This window comes from Oncorhynchus masou, chromosome 31, assembly GCF_036934945.1.
Source record: "Oncorhynchus masou masou isolate Uvic2021 chromosome 31, UVic_Omas_1.1, whole genome shotgun sequence".
NCBI lineage: Eukaryota > Metazoa > Chordata > Actinopteri > Salmoniformes > Salmonidae > Oncorhynchus > Oncorhynchus masou.
In genome coordinates, this window is record NC_088242.1 from 85860856 (window position 1) to 85878145 (window position 17290).

General features: G+C 45.6%; 1 protein-coding gene across 2 annotated transcripts in view; it reads left to right on the plus strand.

Annotated features, from left to right (window-relative positions):
* LOC135524650 (phosphatidylinositol 3-kinase regulatory subunit gamma-like) overlaps positions 1–17290 on the plus strand; it is a 35435-nt gene that overhangs the window by 13587 nt on the left and 4558 nt on the right. The window contains exons 3-15 of one of the 2 annotated variants that reach the window (XM_064952378.1): positions 3467–3559; positions 5709–5783; positions 6986–7126; positions 7425–7614; positions 8692–8777; positions 9057–9162; positions 9322–9420; positions 9599–9779; positions 15838–15963; positions 16062–16204; positions 16334–16510; positions 16599–16670; positions 16781–16954. In XM_064952378.1, coding sequence (XP_064808450.1) covers positions 3467–3559; positions 5709–5783; positions 6986–7126; positions 7425–7614; positions 8692–8777; positions 9057–9162; positions 9322–9420; positions 9599–9779; positions 15838–15963; positions 16062–16204; positions 16334–16510; positions 16599–16670; positions 16781–16954 — 1663 coding nt within the window. Of the gene's footprint in view, positions 1–3466; positions 3560–5708; positions 5784–6985; positions 7127–7424; positions 7615–7959; positions 8539–8691; positions 8778–9056; positions 9163–9321; positions 9421–9598; positions 9780–15837; positions 15964–16061; positions 16205–16333; positions 16511–16598; positions 16671–16780; positions 16955–17290 lie in introns of those variants that run through there. The other variant, XM_064952379.1, reaches the window with a different exon arrangement.

The window sequence follows — 17290 nt, forward strand, 5'->3', positions numbered from 1 at the left end:
TTTGTAAAAAAAAAAAAATCCACATTGACATTATGGGGGTATTTGTGTGTAGGCCAGTGACAAAAAAAATCTAAATTGAATACATGTTTAATTCAGGCTGTAACACACCAAAAATGTGGAAAAGGTCAAGGGGTGTGAATCATTTCTGAAGGCACTGTATACACCACAGACTCCCCACATTGGTGGTCGTGTTTAAATATGAACACCCCTAGCAAGGTCATAGATTCATTCAACAGAAGTGTTCTGAAAATAGTGTTATGACAAAAGGTTTAATGATTAACTTCTGCATACAAGAATACAGTACGTAGGATTACAAGAGCAACAAACCCTGTCTACTTTTTCAACATTCTAGATGATTTTACTCTTTAATTATTTTTTTTTAATCTGTGATGTCCACTTATCTTTTATTTGTATTTTGTTATTTACCCATAATTATTGTCTTCACATAGTATCAGCCCACCTTCCATTTCCCATTGTACTTCAGTTTTCTGCCTGTTGCTCCCCTTCTGGAGGCAGTAAATTGTGTTGCTTGCTTTGGGAGCTTGGAAAAGCACCAGGTCAGTCTGGAAAGGGAGCAGGTAGGGGAGCTTTCTGCTGAAGCAGCACATTCCTCTGGAGTCACGTGACACTGCTTCAATATTTGCCTTCTATTCATTCTCTGTAGGGGGGCAGGTCAGCTCAGTTCCTCTCTAGGCCATAGGCCTGCTAGGAGAAATGGAAATGGTACCCACAGCTGCCCAAGCAATTCCAACCTGTTAGTCTTGGACACGTTTCCCCATGTCCCCTCTCTTTGCTGCAGCCCTGCTACTCTTGCAACTTGCATACATGCTTTCCTTTTTTCTTTCTATGTCTCTAAAATGACATGGGTTGTAGAGTAGTTTTTCCTTCTATTTAGTCATTACTGACAATTTGCTCTGAAATGAAAGATGAAAAATGTTTTTGACACAATTTGATTGGGAGTTAAATCTAATTTATACCTAACGTATGTACACAACACAATTAGTTACGCAAAATGGCTTCCCTGCATTGTTGCATCGAGTTATACATTTTGGGCTGTACATTTCTGTGTATTTTTGCAACTTAGGCCTATCTACTCAGGACAGGCCTAATTGTATTCCTGCATTGCATACGTACTTCAGGTATTTTAAATTTGGCTTTAGGCAAAAACCCCTGTCATCAAACTAAGGATAGTTTGTGATATTGTAGGTGGATTGAGTGCAATATGAACTTGACATGCAATTTAGACCGTTTTTTTTAAAGCCCAGGCGAACTACCTTCGTCCTTGGAGAAAAAGACTCACCCATGCTGTATAATTTAGTTTCCAGACATGCTCTACATTCTCATTCTTTTAATTGGGGAATGTTAAAGGCTTATTTTACTGGCGGGACCTATGTTAGTTATATTTAGTCTGTCTGCAGGAGACACATACCATTAAGTGCAGCCAATGGACTGGTAAAGATACCCAGCCTTGGGACAGGGAGTGACGACGGACCGTTCTACGAATTGGGTTGAGCAGGCAGTGGTGTACGGGAACACAGGGAGTGACACAGCCCAAAGCCTGGTGTCCAGGTTTCTTAATTTTCTCCACAATTTTCCATCCAACTAAGCAGCTGGAGTAGAAGAAAACTGCTTAGAATGGCCACTGTGAGGCTAGCAGAGACTTTGAGAGTTCAATTGCTGAAATGTGATTATTTTTTGATTGCTCAACATCTCAGGAACTCTACAACAAAGCATTTTAGACTAAGGCAACTAAATATAAAAACGGACATTTTCAAGGTGGTGTAAACATAGGCCTACTGCTTCGCACTGCTTCGTGGAAAGAATACATGTCATCTATGCACTTAAATAGCGAATGGAGAACTGCTTTTCACCGTGGTTCATTTTCATGCCAGCCAGTGAGGCTATACTCCTGTTGTAAAGAGAAGCAATGTACTAAATTATTAGGAAAGTTGAGAAATAAATATAGTAGGCCGAGCCTATAGAAGGCTGATGGGATCCTCTTTTTAATAGAGGCCATCACCCTGTTTTCTAATACAATTGCATAGCCTATAGAAATGTTTCGCAACATGAGCTCATGGGCCCTCATGAAGTGTTTGCATTGATGTCAGAGAGGGACAATAGAGTGCTGAGTACCAGGCAGTTTGCAAGTTTGGTAGGCCTCTAATGACCATCTGCAGCATCAGAGCTTGGAGAAGCCTAATTACTGTGACTAAATGGTCATGTGCAATTTTAATGCCTTCATGTGACCGCCGGTGTGGCGGTAATACAGTCACCGCAACAGCCCTAGTCATAGTCACTACTGAAGAAAACATTTTCTGTACAAAAACAAGTTTTTACGTCTAGGGCTATTGTTTTCTTCCGACAATGCGTTTAATAAGCTTGGGTCCAATCTGCCCTCTCACATGCAAATGTTGGGTTTAATTATGGCAGTATTTTGTGCAGTGGCCAATAGGCATATTTTCAGATGGTCAATGCAGTCGGTAGGGTAGGCCTACAACTTCTTGAGCTGTGTTTTTGTTTGAGTCCTCTGTCTTTGATATTGTTCTGTGGAGGATTTATATTATTATTTGGCTTATGAGTCCTCAGCTCACTACTAATTCCTGAACTTTACACACACACACACACACACACACACACACACACACACACACACACACACACACACACACACACACACACACACACACACACACACACAGTTCTTGAAAGCCATTTTATATGTCGGTAGTATTTTCAACATAACCTTACTGTATGTAGTCTAATGCACTGTTTGTAGTACAGGCAAATATGTTTTTTTATTGTATATTAATTTTGTTTTTGTATTGTACAGTTGCGACTTAGCAAGACTGACTCAAACATGCAATACTCAGCCACTGTACAGCAGCTAGGTTCCAGAGCATTTGGGAAAGGCGATCCTCGGAAGAGTGAAGGCTGCAGAGAGGCAGGGGGGTGGGGCGGACATTATACAGGAGCGAAATCGAGAGCTGGGAAGCAATTTTCGATGTTTAACGTGCAGCAGAGAGGGGGAATGTGCTGACATGGTACTTTCTGTGAACTCCAAAATGATCAGACATGGTTTAGGCTTGCGCTGCCAGGAGGCACGGGGTGCCAAGCTTATACAGTGGGTCTGAAAATGAGGCTCTGGCGCGCTGCCACCGGAGATTATGCCTGTTCAGGGTTTTTTTTAAATTAAAATCCTTCATTGTGTTTCACTGAGACACTTGAAAAACCCTCCTCGTGCAAAGGGCTGTGGTGAAACATGGCCTTGCAATGGAGTGGAGGGGAGAGTGAAATTCCTGAAAGAAAATTAAACTGGGTATTTGTTGTGAAAAGATTAAGTTATTTAAGGGGCTGTTGTAATTTTGATTGAGCTTTGTTTGGTGTCTTTGATTGCTACATATTTGCTGTATTAATTATTTTAACCAGATCAAGGCCTAATGGGTATCCTATCCTATTTGTCTTCCAGGGACTTCAGCTCAAGAGTTTGTCCAGCCTTTTCCACCCCCAGAAAATGCCCTCCCCACTTTGGTGAAGTTGATAGAGGCCATTGAGAAAAAAGGTGTGATATCGGAACACGTTTGAATCTGATGTGTTTAGTACAAGTCATTTGACAAGAGAAGCAGCAGCATTGACCTGGAAATATGCCACATAGTACTTTCGATGTGACATTAATGTATCAGTTATCTATACTTGCATGTAAACTAATGCTTTGGTAGAATATATTTTATGCATGACATGTACTGTACAGTGCCTTCAAAAGAAATTCAGTTCACTTGACTTTTCCCACATTTTGTTACGTTACAGCCTTATTCTAAAATTGATTAAATTGTTTTTTTTCCCTTCAACCATCTACACACAATACCCCATAATGACATAGCAAATGCAGGTTTTTGGAAATGTTTGCTAATTTATATATTTTTTAAAACTGAAATATTACATTTATATAAGTATTCAGACCCTTTACTCAGTACTATGTTGAAGCACCTTGCAGTGATTACAGCATCTGTTAGATCGGTTCAAGTCTGGGCTCTGGCTGGGCCATCCAAGAACATTCAGAGACTTGTCCCGAAGCCACTCCTGCTTTGTATTGGCTGTGTGCTTAGGGTCGTTGTCCTGTGGAAGGTGAACCTTTATCCCAGTCTGAGGTCCTGAGTGCTCTGGAGCAGGTTTTCATCAAGGATCTTTCTGTACATTTCTCAGTTTGCCTTGATCCTGACTAGTCTGCCAGTCCCTGACTCAGAAAAACATTGACGCAGCATGATGCTGCCACCACCATGCTTCACCGTAGGGATGGTGCCAGGTTTCCTCCAGACGTGACGCTTTGCATTCAGGCCAAAGAGTTCAATCTTGGTTTCATCAGACCAGAGAATCTTTAGGTGCCTTTTGGCAAACTCCAAGCGGGCTGTCATGTGCCTTTTACTGAGGAGTGAATTCCATCTGGCCACGCTACCATAAAGGCCTGATTGAGAGATGGTTGTCCTTCTGGAAGGTTCTCTCATGTCCACAGAGCAACTTTACAGCTCTGTCAGAGTGACCATCAGGTTCTTGGTCACCTCCCTGACCAAGGCCCTTCTCCTCCGATTGCTCATTTTGGCCGGGCGGCCAGCTCTAGGAAGAGTCTAGGTCGTTCCAAACTTCGTCCATTTAAGAATGATGGAGGCCACTGTGTTCTTGGGGACCTTCAAAGCTGCAGGCATTTTTCGGTACCCATCCCCAGATCTGTGCCTCGACACAATGTTGTCTCGGAGCTCTACGGACAATACTTTTGACCTCATGGCTTTCTTTATTTTTGCTCTGACATGCGTTGTCAGCTATGGGACCTTTTATATAGACAGGTGTGTGCCTTTCCAAATCATGTCCAATCAATTGAATTTTTTACAGGTGGACTCCAATTAAGTTTTAGAAACAGCTCAAGGAGGATTAATGGAAACAGGATGCACCTGAGTTCAATCTTGAATCTCATAGCAAAGGGTCTGAATACTTATGTAAATAAGGTATTTCTGTTTTTTATATTTAATAAATTAACAACATTTTTTTTTAAAAACTGTTTTTCGCTTTGTCATTATGTGTCACAATTGTGTAGATTGCTGAGGATTTAAAAATAAATAAATTGTGGTATAAGGCTGTAATGTAACAAAATGTGGAAAAAGTCAAGGGGTCTGAATACTTTGCGAAGGCACTGTATACATACATGTATTTAGCTTTGATCATGGTCCACTTAGATCCCCATGGTCTACAAACAGTGTCATTTAAAAGGTGGATCTGCTGCTAGAGGAGACACCCTGGCTTTGATAGGAACTCTCCTCTGCCTTTCCTCATTTGGGCAAAAGTCTGTCCTTGTTTTGGTTATCCACCCCTGTAAATGTAATTTGCTTTTCATACAACCACATGTTTCATCCACGTTCCCTGAGAGGACGCAGGAGTTGAGCAAATCGAATTGAGAAAAGGCCCTCTCCTCTCTCCGTCTGATCTTTGACCTTTCAGACTTAGCACTCCTGAAAGTGTCTCCTGGGCCTCCAGGTAGCATGTGGAAGGCCAGTTTAGTGTTGAACCGTTTCAGTTAGCGTCTCAGTCATGTATTTTCAGCTCTGGGAGCTGTATTTTGGATGTTTATACGTGTGACTAATTGATCCACTAATAGAGGCATGCCAGGAGAGAAAATACTATTTCAGAAGGGTAACTGTGTGTGTGTGTCAAAACTCTTGCAGGTTTGGAGTGCGAGACGCTGTACAGAAAGTCTGGCTCCTTGGCTGCTGGCGGTCATAGACAGAGCCTGATTTTTGGTAAGACCCTCTTTTTCTCTCTTGCACATTATGCTTGTGCATGAATTTATTGTTCTTACATTCAACTCTTGCTGAGCTGTACAAGTTGATAGAGTCTGTTGCCATCGTCGGATAGTCATCCATTCCTGTAGGATAAAAAGTAATTTACTCCGAACCCTGTGACTTCAATGATTGTGGTGCTGTTCATTCTATAGCCCTGCCTATTGAGTTCAGTTAGGAAAATAACTCAGAGGGGTGATGACCATGCTGTCCTCGTGGTTCCTGTAGGATACACTACATGCTCTGTTTGTCTTTGCTCTATTTCAACTGTGGGCCATTAACACAGCCTTTGTTTGTGTAGAGAAATAGGCCAGTCTGTTCAAACGGATCAAAGAGACGGATGGATGCTGTGCCCCCCCCCCACAAAATAAACGATCTTGCATATATTGCACTTCATTATTTCACTTCTCTGTGAGTCCGCTGTACTGAAGAGTGAGGACAGCTTTGGGAGTGTTATTTTCACTCCGTGACCGATTTTGCATTAATTGCAATATAATTGGCTCTACGAGTTCGTTCCGCTTGTTATTCTGTACTTATCTATATACATGGCACCGTTTGTTTCGACTGGAGAAAGTAAACACTTGGGTGTTCCAAGGAATCAAGTGACCTGGGACTTGCTTAGCAACATCCATGCCACAATGAGTTTGAGTACAGTCTCCCAAAGATTTGAGCAGACAGGACGATGTAGGCTACATCAAGTGTCAACAGCATGTTCTGAGATGCACACCCCCACCCCCCACAAACACCTTTCACATGCCACAGACAGACCGCCCCAGATTCTCCCCATGCTCACACACACTCACACATGCCAGACACTCTCCCCACTGTCTATCTGCTCAGATGGAGAGCTGGGCCGGACCAGGCAGGCCTTTTAAGACAGCTGTTTGCTAGCTGAGGCGTGACGGAGCAGTAAGCAGCACCCAGCCAGTCTGGCCTGCCTGTCGCATCGGTGAAAGAGGAGGAGGTTGTTATTTTAGGCTCTCAGACACTGTCATAGGACTAGTCTGGACACTGTCTCCTAGACAGCACACTTAGCCGCACCAGAAACTCTGGCCACAAAGCACAACTCTTGGGACACCTTACCACAGAACAGGAGAACCAGCGATGTACACAAACAGACTCTGCCGTGTCTGAATTAGCGACCTAAAGTGTACTTTTTACAGAGCTCTCGGAGCCTGAGATGGGCCAGTACGACGTCCAGGCGCTCTCAGAGGCCCTGATGGGATTCCTGCAGGACTTGCCCTTCCCCATCATCCCAGAGTGTGTCTATCCCAGCCTGAAGATTGCCCTGCAAGAGGAAGCAGGTAATGGCATCTTTAGCACTAACATGCCTCTTCATGTATCTCATTAAGAACTGATGCAAGTGATTCCAGGAGCATATTCTACTAACAAAAACAAAAACAAAAAAAAACAGCTATCATTGAAGCACACTATTAGGTGACTGTTGAAAGAATTGTGTATATTTTGGAATCAACTTAGAAATACAAAGCAAAATGTGAATTTGGCATTCGATAGAAAATAATGTTGTCGATTTACCATTGTGTCTCAAACCCAAAGCACTAAGGTTGTCACTCAGTCTCCTTGCTGGTTCTTATTTCCTAGAGCTGTCTGTCGAGGAGACAGGCAAGCGTTTGCTGAAGGCACTGGAGCCCCCGGCCGTGCCCCTGCCAGGCCTGCTCACCCTGCAGTACCTGCTCAGACACTTGGACCGAGTGGGCCAGAGCTCGCCCCACAATGGCCTGGACCCTCACACCCTCGCACTCCTCTTCAGCCCTCTGCTGCTCCCCGCTGGGTCAGTCTCACATTTAAAGAAATACCTATGTCGGTATGTGGGGGTTGTCCAGCCAATAGACACAGATGGAAAGGAGGAGAGAAATACTGGCCAGCCAATAGACACGGAGAAAGAAATACTGGCCAGCCAATAGACACGAGAGAGAAATACTGGCCAGTCAATAGACACGAGAGAGAAATACTGGCCAGCCAATAGACACAAGAGAGAAATACTGGCCAGCCAATAGACACAGGGAGAGAGAGATACTGGCCAGCCAACAGCTAGAGGGAGAGAGAAATACTGACCAGCCAATAGACACGGGAGAGAGGGAGAGAGAAATACTGGCCAGCCAATAGACACGGGAGAGAGAAATACTGGCCAACCAATAGACACAAAGAGGGAGAGAGAAATACTGGCCAGCCAACAGAGAGAGGGAGAGAGAGATACTGCCCAGTCAACATAGAGAGGGAGAGAGACATACTGGCCAGCCAACAGAGAGAGGGAGAGAGAGATACTGGCCAGCCAACAGAGAGAGGGAGAGAGAAATACTGGCCAGCCAACAGAGAGAGGGAGAGAGAAATACTGGCCAGCCAACAGAGAGAGGGAGAGAGAAATACTGGCCAGCCAACAGAGAGAGGGAGAGAGAGATACTGGCCAGCCAACAGAGAGAGGGAGAGAGAAATACTGGCCAGCCAACAGAGAGAGGGAGAGAGAAATACTGGCCAGCCAACAGAGAGAGGGAGATAGAAATACTGGCCTGCCAACAGAGAGAGATAGGAAGAAATGCATCAACATGACCAGCATCCTCTTGAGTTCATGCGGTTGTCAGTCTACAAAGTGTCTGGCTGTAGAAATGGTCTGCAGGTTGAGCCAGCTTGAGATAGAAGCCATAACACATCTGTTTTCCTGGAAGGACACTATTCTCTGGAGTCAGCAAAATATACAGTACGTCCCCTCAACACCTCTCCAACCAATGTCCCACTTTACTGACCTTTCCCTCCTGTACTGTTGTAAAATATGACTCCCCTCATCCTGTTGAACCACTCTTTTCACCGTACTCCGAATGACTGATGTAGGAGTGTATTGATTTTTGTCCAGGTCAGAAGAAGATTGTCAGGTTTCTGCCCAGGTGCTGGAGAGACTGCTGGTGGCGAGGGCCTGGGAGCAGGAAGAAATGCCACCAGGTAAACACAAATCAAATTTTATTTGTCACATGCGCCGAATACAACAGGTGAAATGCTTACTTACAAGCCCCTTAACAAACAATGCAGTTCAAACAATAGAGCTAAGAAAATATTTACTAAATAAACTAAAGTTTTTTAAAAAGTAACACAATAATGAGGCTATATACACAAGCTCACAACAATATCACTCTCACTAAAAAACACTTCTATCTCTTGGGTCCATTTTGAATGGATGTCCCACTGTGTTGTGACACCACCACCTATTGGTCCCTTTGACAGCCCTACCTCCCAAACCTTCCAAAACCAAAGCCATGGCATCCTCTGTGATCAATGGAGACGGCAGCAAGATGGTCGATGCAGAGTGGTACTGGGGAGACATTTCCAGGTACAATTTATCTGGCTATATATTGAATCCAATGTTAATGTCCACACTTGGTTATTTATAGTTGAGACCACAATCTTCTGTTTCAAGAAGAAATTATTGTTACTTGTCACTCATCTTACTCACCCAGCTTTAGTGACGTAATCATGATATTTTTTCCAGAGAGGAGGTGAATGAGAAGATGAGAGACATGCCGGATGGGACTTTCTTGGTCCGAGACGCCTCAAGCAAGGTGCAAGGAGAATACACATTGACTCTCAGGTAAGGGTATTGATAATTTAGTCTGTCTAAAAGAGACTAGTTTGTCTCTCTTAAAATAATCTTCAAGTACTCCCTAGTCACTCGTTTCAAATGCAATGACGTTTCACCACTTTGGATAGCTTCCAGAGACTTTCACAGAAGCTCTGTAACATTGCTCAACTGCTCTGGACTTTTCTAGAAAAGGAGGAAACAACAAGCTGATCAAGATCTTCCACCGAGGCGGCAGGTACGGCTTCTCTGAGCCGCTGACTTTTTCCTCTGTGGTGGAGCTCATCCTGCATTATCACCAGGAGTCGCTGGCCCAGTACAACCCCAAGCTGGACTCACGGCTACTGTACCCCATCTCCAAATATCAGCAGGTAGTAGAATGATTCTGTTAATGTTGGTTTGACTCTTTTTTTTTCACCTTTATTTAACCAGGTAGGCTAGTTGAGAACAAGTTCTCATTTGCAACTGCGACCTGGCCAAGATAAAGCATAGCAGTGTGAACAGACAACACAGAGTTACACATGGAGTAAACAATTAACAAATCAATAACACAGTAGAAAAAAAGGGGAGTCTATATACATTGTGTGCAAAAGGCATGAGGAGGTAGGTGAATAATTACAATTTTGCAGATTAACACTGGGGTGATAAATGATCAGATGGTCATGTACAGGTAGAGATATTGGTGTGCAAAAGAGCAGAAAAGTAAATAAATAAAAACAGTATGGGGATGAGGTAGGTGAAAATGGGTGGGCTATTTACCAATAGACTATGTACAGCTGCAGCAATCGGTTAGCTGCTCAGATAGCAGATGTTTGAAGTTGGTGAGGGAGATAAAAGTCTCCAACTTCAGGGATTTTTGCAATTCGTTCCAGTCACAGGCAGCAGAGTATTGGAACGAAAGGCGGCCAAATGAGGTGTTGGCTTTAGGGATGATCAGTGAGATACACCTGCTGGAGCGCGTGCTACGGATGAGTGTTGCCATCGTGACCAGTGAGCTGAGATAAGGCGGAGCTTTACCTAGCATGGATTTGTAGATGACCTGGAGCCAGTGGGTCTGGCGGCGAATATGTAGCGAGGGCCAGCCGACTAGAGCATACAAGTTGCAGTGGTGGGTGGTATACGGTGCTTTAGTGACAAAACGGATGGCACTGTGATAAACTGCATCCAGTTTGCTGAGTAGAGTGTCGGAAGCAATTTTGTAGATGACATCGCCGAAGTCGAGGATCGGTAGGATAGTCAGTTTTACTAGGGTAAGTTTGGCGGCGTGAGTGAAGGAGGCTTTGTTGCGGAATAGAAAGCCGACTCTTGATTTGATTTTCGATTGGAGATGTTTGATATGAGTCTGGAAGGAGAGTTTACAGTCTAGCCAGACACCTAGGTACATATAGATGTCCACATATTCAAGGTCGGAACCATCCAGGGTGGTGATGCTAGTCAGGCATGCGGGTGTAGGCAGCGATCGGTTGAAAAGCATGCATTTGGTTTTACTAGCGTTTAAGAGCAGTTGGAGGCCACGGAAGGAGTGTTGTATGGCATTGAAGCTCAATTGGAGGTTAGATAGCACAGTGTCCAAGGACGGGCCGGAAGTATATAGAATGGTGTCGTCTGCGTAGAGGTGGATCAGGGAATTGCCCGCAGCAAGAGCAACATCATTGATATATACAGAGAAAAGAGTCGGCCCGAGAATTGAACCCTGTGGCACCCCCATAGAGACTGCCAGAGGACCGGACAGCATGCCCTCCGATTTGACACACTGAACTCTGTCTGCAAAGTAATTGGTGAACCAGGCAAGGCAGTCATCCGAAAAACCGAGGCTACTGAGTCTGCCGATAAGAATATGGTGATTGACAGAGTCGAAAGCCTTGGCAAGGTCGATGAAGACGGCTGCACAGTACTGTCTTTTATCGATGGCGGTTATGATATCGTTTAGTACCTTGAGTGTGGCTGAGGTGTACCCGTGACCGGCTCGGAAACCAGATTGCGCAGCGGGGAAGGTACGGTGGGATTCGAGATGTTCAGTGACCTGCTTGTTGACTTGGCTTTCGAAGACCTTAGATAGGCAGGGCAGGATGGATATAGGTCTGTAACAGTTTGGGTCCAGGGTGTCTCCCCCTTTGAAGAGGGGGATGACTGCGGCAGCTTTCCAATCCTTGGGGATCTCAGACGATATGAAAGAGAGGTTGAACAGGCTGGTAATAGGGGTTGCGACAATGGCGGCGGATAGTTTCAGAAATAGAGGGTCCAGATTGTCAAGCCCAGCTGATTTGTACGGGTCCAGGTTTTGCAGCTCTTTCAGAACATCTGCTATCTGGATTTGGGTAAAGGAGAACCTGGAGAGGCTTGGGCGAGGAGCTGCGGGGGGGGGCGGGGCTGTTGGCCGAGGTTGGAGTAGCCAGGCGGAAGGCATGGCCAGCCGTTGAGAAATGCTTGTTGAAGTTTTCGATAATCATGGATTTATCGGTGGTGACCGTGTTACCTAGCCTCAGTGCAGTGGGCAGCTGGGAGGAGGTGCTCTTGTTCTCCATGGACTTCAGTGTCGCAGAACTTTTTGGAGTTGGAGCTACAGGATGCAAACTTCTGCCTGAAGAAGCTGGCCTTAGCTTTCCTGACTGACTGCGTGTATTGGTTCCTGACTTCCCTGAACAGTTGCATATCGCGGGGACTGTTCGATGCTATTGCAGTCCGCCACAGGATGTTTTTGTGCTGGACGAGGGCAGTCAGGTCTGGAGTGAACCAAGGGCTGTATCTGTCCTTAGTTCTGCATTTTTTGAACGGAGCATGCTTATCTAAAATGGTGAGGAAGTTACTTTTAAAGAATGACCAGGCATCCTCAACTGACGGGATGAGGTCAATGTCCTTCCAGGATACCCGGGCCAGGTCGATTAGAAAGGCCTGCTCACAGAAGTGTTTTAGGGAGCGTTTGACAGTGATGAGGGGTGGTCGTTTGACTGCGGCTCTGTAGCGGATACAGGCAATGAGGCAGTGATCACTGAGATCCTGGTTGAAGACAGCGGGGGTGTATTTGGAGGGCCAGTTGGTCAGGATGACGTCTATGAGGGTGCCCTTGTTTACAGAGTTAGGGTTGTACCTGGTGGGTTCCTTGATGATTTGTGTGAGATTGAGGGCATCTAGCTTAGATTGTAGGACTGCCAGGGTGTTAAGCATATCCCAGTTTAGGTCACCTAACAGGACAAACTCTGAAGCTAGGTGGGGGGCGATCAATTCACAAATGGTGTCCAGGGCACAGCTGGGAGCTGAGGGGGGTCGGTAGCAGGCGGCAACAGTGAGAGACTTATTTCTGGAGAGAGTAATTTTCAAAAGTAGTAGTAGTTCGAACTGTTTGGGTATGGACCTGGAAAGTATGACATTACTTTGCAGGCTATCTCTGCAGTAGACTGCAACTCCTCCCCCTTTGGCAGTTCTATCTTGACGGAAGATGTTATAGTTGGGTATGGAAATCTCTGAATTTTTGGTGGCCTTCCTGAGCCAGGATTCAGACACGGCAAGGACATCAGGGTTAGCAGAGTGTGCTAAAGCAGTGAGTAAAACAAACTTAGGGAGGAGGCTTCTGATGTTGACATGCATGAAACCAAGGCTTTTTCGATCACAGAAGTCAACAAATGAGGGTGCCTGGGGACATGCAGGCCCTGGGTTTACCTCCACATCACCCGCGGCACAGAGAAGGAGTAGTATGAGGGTGCGGCTAAAGGCTATCAAAACTGGTCGCCTAGAGCATTGGGGACAGAGAATAAGAGGAGCAGGTTTCTGGGCATGGTAGAATATATTCAGGGCATAATGCGCAGACGGGTATGGTGGGGTTTGGGTACAGCGGAGGTAAGCCCAGGCACTGGGTGATGATGAGAGAGGTTATATCTCTGGACATGCTGGTTGTAATGGTTGAGGTCACCGCGTATGTGGGAGGTGGGACAAAGGAGATATCAGGGGCATGAAGAGTGGAACTAGGGGCTCCATTGTGAACTAAAACAATGATAACTAACCTGAACAACAGTATACAAGGCATATTGACATTTGAGAGAGACGTACAGCGAGGCATACAGTAATCACAGGTGTTGAATTGGGAAAGCTAGCTAAAACAGTAGGTGAGACAACAACAGCTAATCAGCTAGCACAACAGCAGCAGGTAAAATGGCGTTGACTAGGCAACGGGGCCGACAGATAAAACATAAACAAGCAGAATGGAGTACCGTGATTAATGGACAGTCCAGCGTGCATCAGCTATGTAGCCAAGTGATCAGTGTCCAGGGGGCAGCGGTGGATGGGGCAGGGAAGCTGGACTGGCGAGTGTTATCCAGGTTAAGAAACTAACAATGACTAAATAGCTTGTAGCTAGTTAGCTGGTTAGCTTCTGGAGGTTCTTGAGTGTGTTCTAAAAATTAAAAATAATAGCGATTCCGTATCACATTGGGTGAGGCAGGTTACCGGAAGGTATAAACAAATTAAAAATCGAAAAGAGATAGAAAGTAAATATGGGTCCAGTGAGTGTTTGGGACGCGGCGATTCAGACGGTTAGCAGGCCTGTGCTAACAAGCTAACAGTTAGTAGGCTGGGGCTAAACAAGGTAGCAGTTAGCGGACCTGGGGCTAAACAAGCTAGCAGTTAGCTGGCCGAATTAGCATGCAGGGAGATAGCAAGGGCTAGAGAGTTAGCCTTTGGGGGACGTCGCGATGGGGTGAGTCTGTTTATTCCTCTTCATGCGGTGACATCGATAGACCGGTCGTGGGTCCGGGTATTGTAGCCCAGGAGTATGCTACGGTGGTAGCACAGGGGCTCTGGCCGGGCTAGCTTCAAGCTAAGTGGGTGGAAACGCTAGCCAGGAGTAAACATCCGGGGTTGCGGTTTAGCTAGATAGCTAGTTGTGAAGATCCAGCTGAAAAATGTTCCGTTTGCGGTGGGAATCCGGGGATAAAAAATAAATAGGTCCGTTATGCTCTGGTTAGAGTCGCGTTGTTCGAACTGGCGAGAGCTTTCTGAGCTAAAGGTTAGCTGATGACCGGTTAGCTGAAGACCGCTAGCATAGCTGGTAGTTAGCTGGCTAGCTTCAGTTGAGGGGTTCCGGTTCCGAAGTAAATATAAATACTTTAGGAAAAATAGCTACATTGGGTGAGACGGGTTGCAGGAGAGTTTTTGGAAGCTGAGGTTTAGCAAAATGTTTTAAAAGATATGCGAAAAAAATAGAATAAAAATATGTAAAACGAAAGAAAAAAACCGATATAAACGATATATACACGGGACACGACACGACAGGACGTCTTACTGCTACGCCATCTTGGATCAACTTCTGGGCCTTATATGTCAATGGGGTTACTCGGTTTTTAAATAGATGATATGAGAAAAGGAATGCAGCCTTCGAACAGCACCCTTATTGTTTCTGGAAGGCCTTACATTTCTTATGGCACATGCGTTAAGGAAAATCCCAAACCCATGGCATCCCCAAGAGGACTGCAAGGAGAGTTTGCTTGCTGCCCCTCTATTTGAAATACATTGAGCTCAACATCTTGCTGTGGTTGTATCAAAACAACCTCTCCCTCAATGTGAGCAAAACAAAGGAGCTGATCGTGGACTACAGGCCGAACAGGCCCCCATTAACATCAACGGGGCTGTAGTGGAGCGGGTCGAGAGTTTCAAGTTCCTTGGTGTCCACATCACCATCGATCTATCATGGTCCAAACACACCAAGACAGTTGTGAAGAGAGCACAACAAAACTTTTTTCCCCTCAGGAGACTTGGCATGTGTCCCCAGATGTCAAAAAGTTTTGAGCATCCTGACCAGTTGCATCACCGCATGGTATGGCAACTGCTCGGCATCTGACCGTAAGGCGCTACAGAGGGTAATGCATACGGCCCAGTACATCACTGGGGCCAAGCTTCCTGCCATCCAGGACCTATATAATAGGTGGTGTCAGAGGAAAGCCCATAAAATTGTCAAAGACTCCAGTCACTCAAGTCATAGACTGTTCTCTGCTACCGCATGGCAAGCGGTACCGGAGAGCCACGTCTAGGACCAAGAGGCTGCTTAACAGCTTCTACCCCCAAGCCATAAGACTGCTGAACAATGAATCAAATGGCCACTGGACTATTACATTGACCCCCTCCATTGGTTTTGTACACTGCTGCTACACGCTGTTTATTATCTATGCATAGTCACTTCACCCCTACGTACATGTACAAATTACCTCTAACCTGTACCCACACACACTGACTCGGAACCCCCTGAATATAGCCTCGTTATTGTGTTGATTTTTATTATTGTTTACTTTATTTGGTAAATGTTTTCTCAACTCTTCTTGAACTGCACTGTTGGTTAAGGGCTTGTCAGTAAGCATTTCACGGTAAGGTCTACACTTCTTGTATCTGGCGCATGTGACAAAAAGTTTGATTTGGGTAGTTAATGGTCTTTGTTATTTCCAGGACCAGGTGGTGAAAGAGGACAACGTGGAAGCAGTAGGAGAGCAACTGAAGGTGTACCATGAACAGTACCAGGAGAAGAGCCGGGAATATGACGTCTTGTATGAAGAGTACACTCGCACCTCTCAGGTACATATTCAACACATCCATTTTCACTGTCACATTTGGGACTGGGTTCCATAGCACTTGAAATGAGCAAAACCTTGTCTGTTTTCCCTGTACTCCAGGAGTTACAGATGAAGCACACGGCCATCGAGGCCTTCACCGAGACCATCAATATCTTTGAGGAGCAGTGCGAGACCCAAGAGCGCTACAGCAAAGAGTACATTGACAAGTTCCACAGGGAGGGCAACAGCCAAGAGATTGAGAGGTATCTACATTGCCTGTTGTAGGATTTTGATGTTGTGCTACAGGGTTTGAACTAGCCCTCTGACTGAAGCCTGTAGTGATCATGACTATGAAGTGGGGGACCTCCCAATCTTGTCGCTCCACCTTACAGAATCCAAAGTAATTCAGATAAGCTGAAGTCTCGTGTGACTGAGATCCATGACAGCAAACGGAAGCTGGAGCAGGACCTGAAGGAGCAGGCGACGGACAACCGAGAGATCGACAAGAAGATGAACAGTCTGAAACCAGACCTCATGCAGCTGAGGAAGATCAGAGACCAGTACCTGGTGTAGGTTATACACACACACACTTTACAATGCGAAACTGAAATGTTTAGGAACATGGGAACTAACCGTTAGCTTGTGTTAACGCCCCAGGTGGCTCAATCAGAAGGGCACCAGACAGAAGAAGATTAACGAGTGGCTTGGGATCAAGAACGACGTGGAAGAGTGAGTTAAACCAATGTGGTCGTCTGACAGTTGTGATGTATCACCATGTTTAATCATGTCTTATCGTGTGTCATATTGACCCTAGTTTCATCCCCTCTTCTCCCTCCCAGCCTATATTCTCTGGTGGATGAGATGGATGACCTGCCACACCATGACGAGCGCACCTGGTACGTGGGCGACATCAAGCGAGGCCAGGCCGAAGAGCTGCTAAGGGGCAGGGGTGACGGCACCTTCCTGATCCGAGACAGCCAGTCCCAGAAGGGCTCCTATGCTTGCTCTGTAGTGTGAGTCCCATTAACCTGCTCTGTAGTGTGAGTCCCATTAACCTGCTCTGTAGTGTGAGTCCCATTAACCTGCTCTGTAGTGTGAGTCCCATTAACCTGATCTGCGGTCACATAATGATTTGGGTTGGAAATACGACTAGACTGTTGGGTGGGGTTTAGCCAGGTTTGTCAAATGTTTTCCGGACTCACCAGCCGAGATGATGCCTGAAAATCTCAAACGCATGGGAAATGTGGGGGACCATCTGAAAACATGGTCGGCCAATCTTATCCGCAAAGGGCCGTTAAGCTGTAACACAACTGAGTCAGCTCATCCAAACCTATTGGACTGAGGAAAAT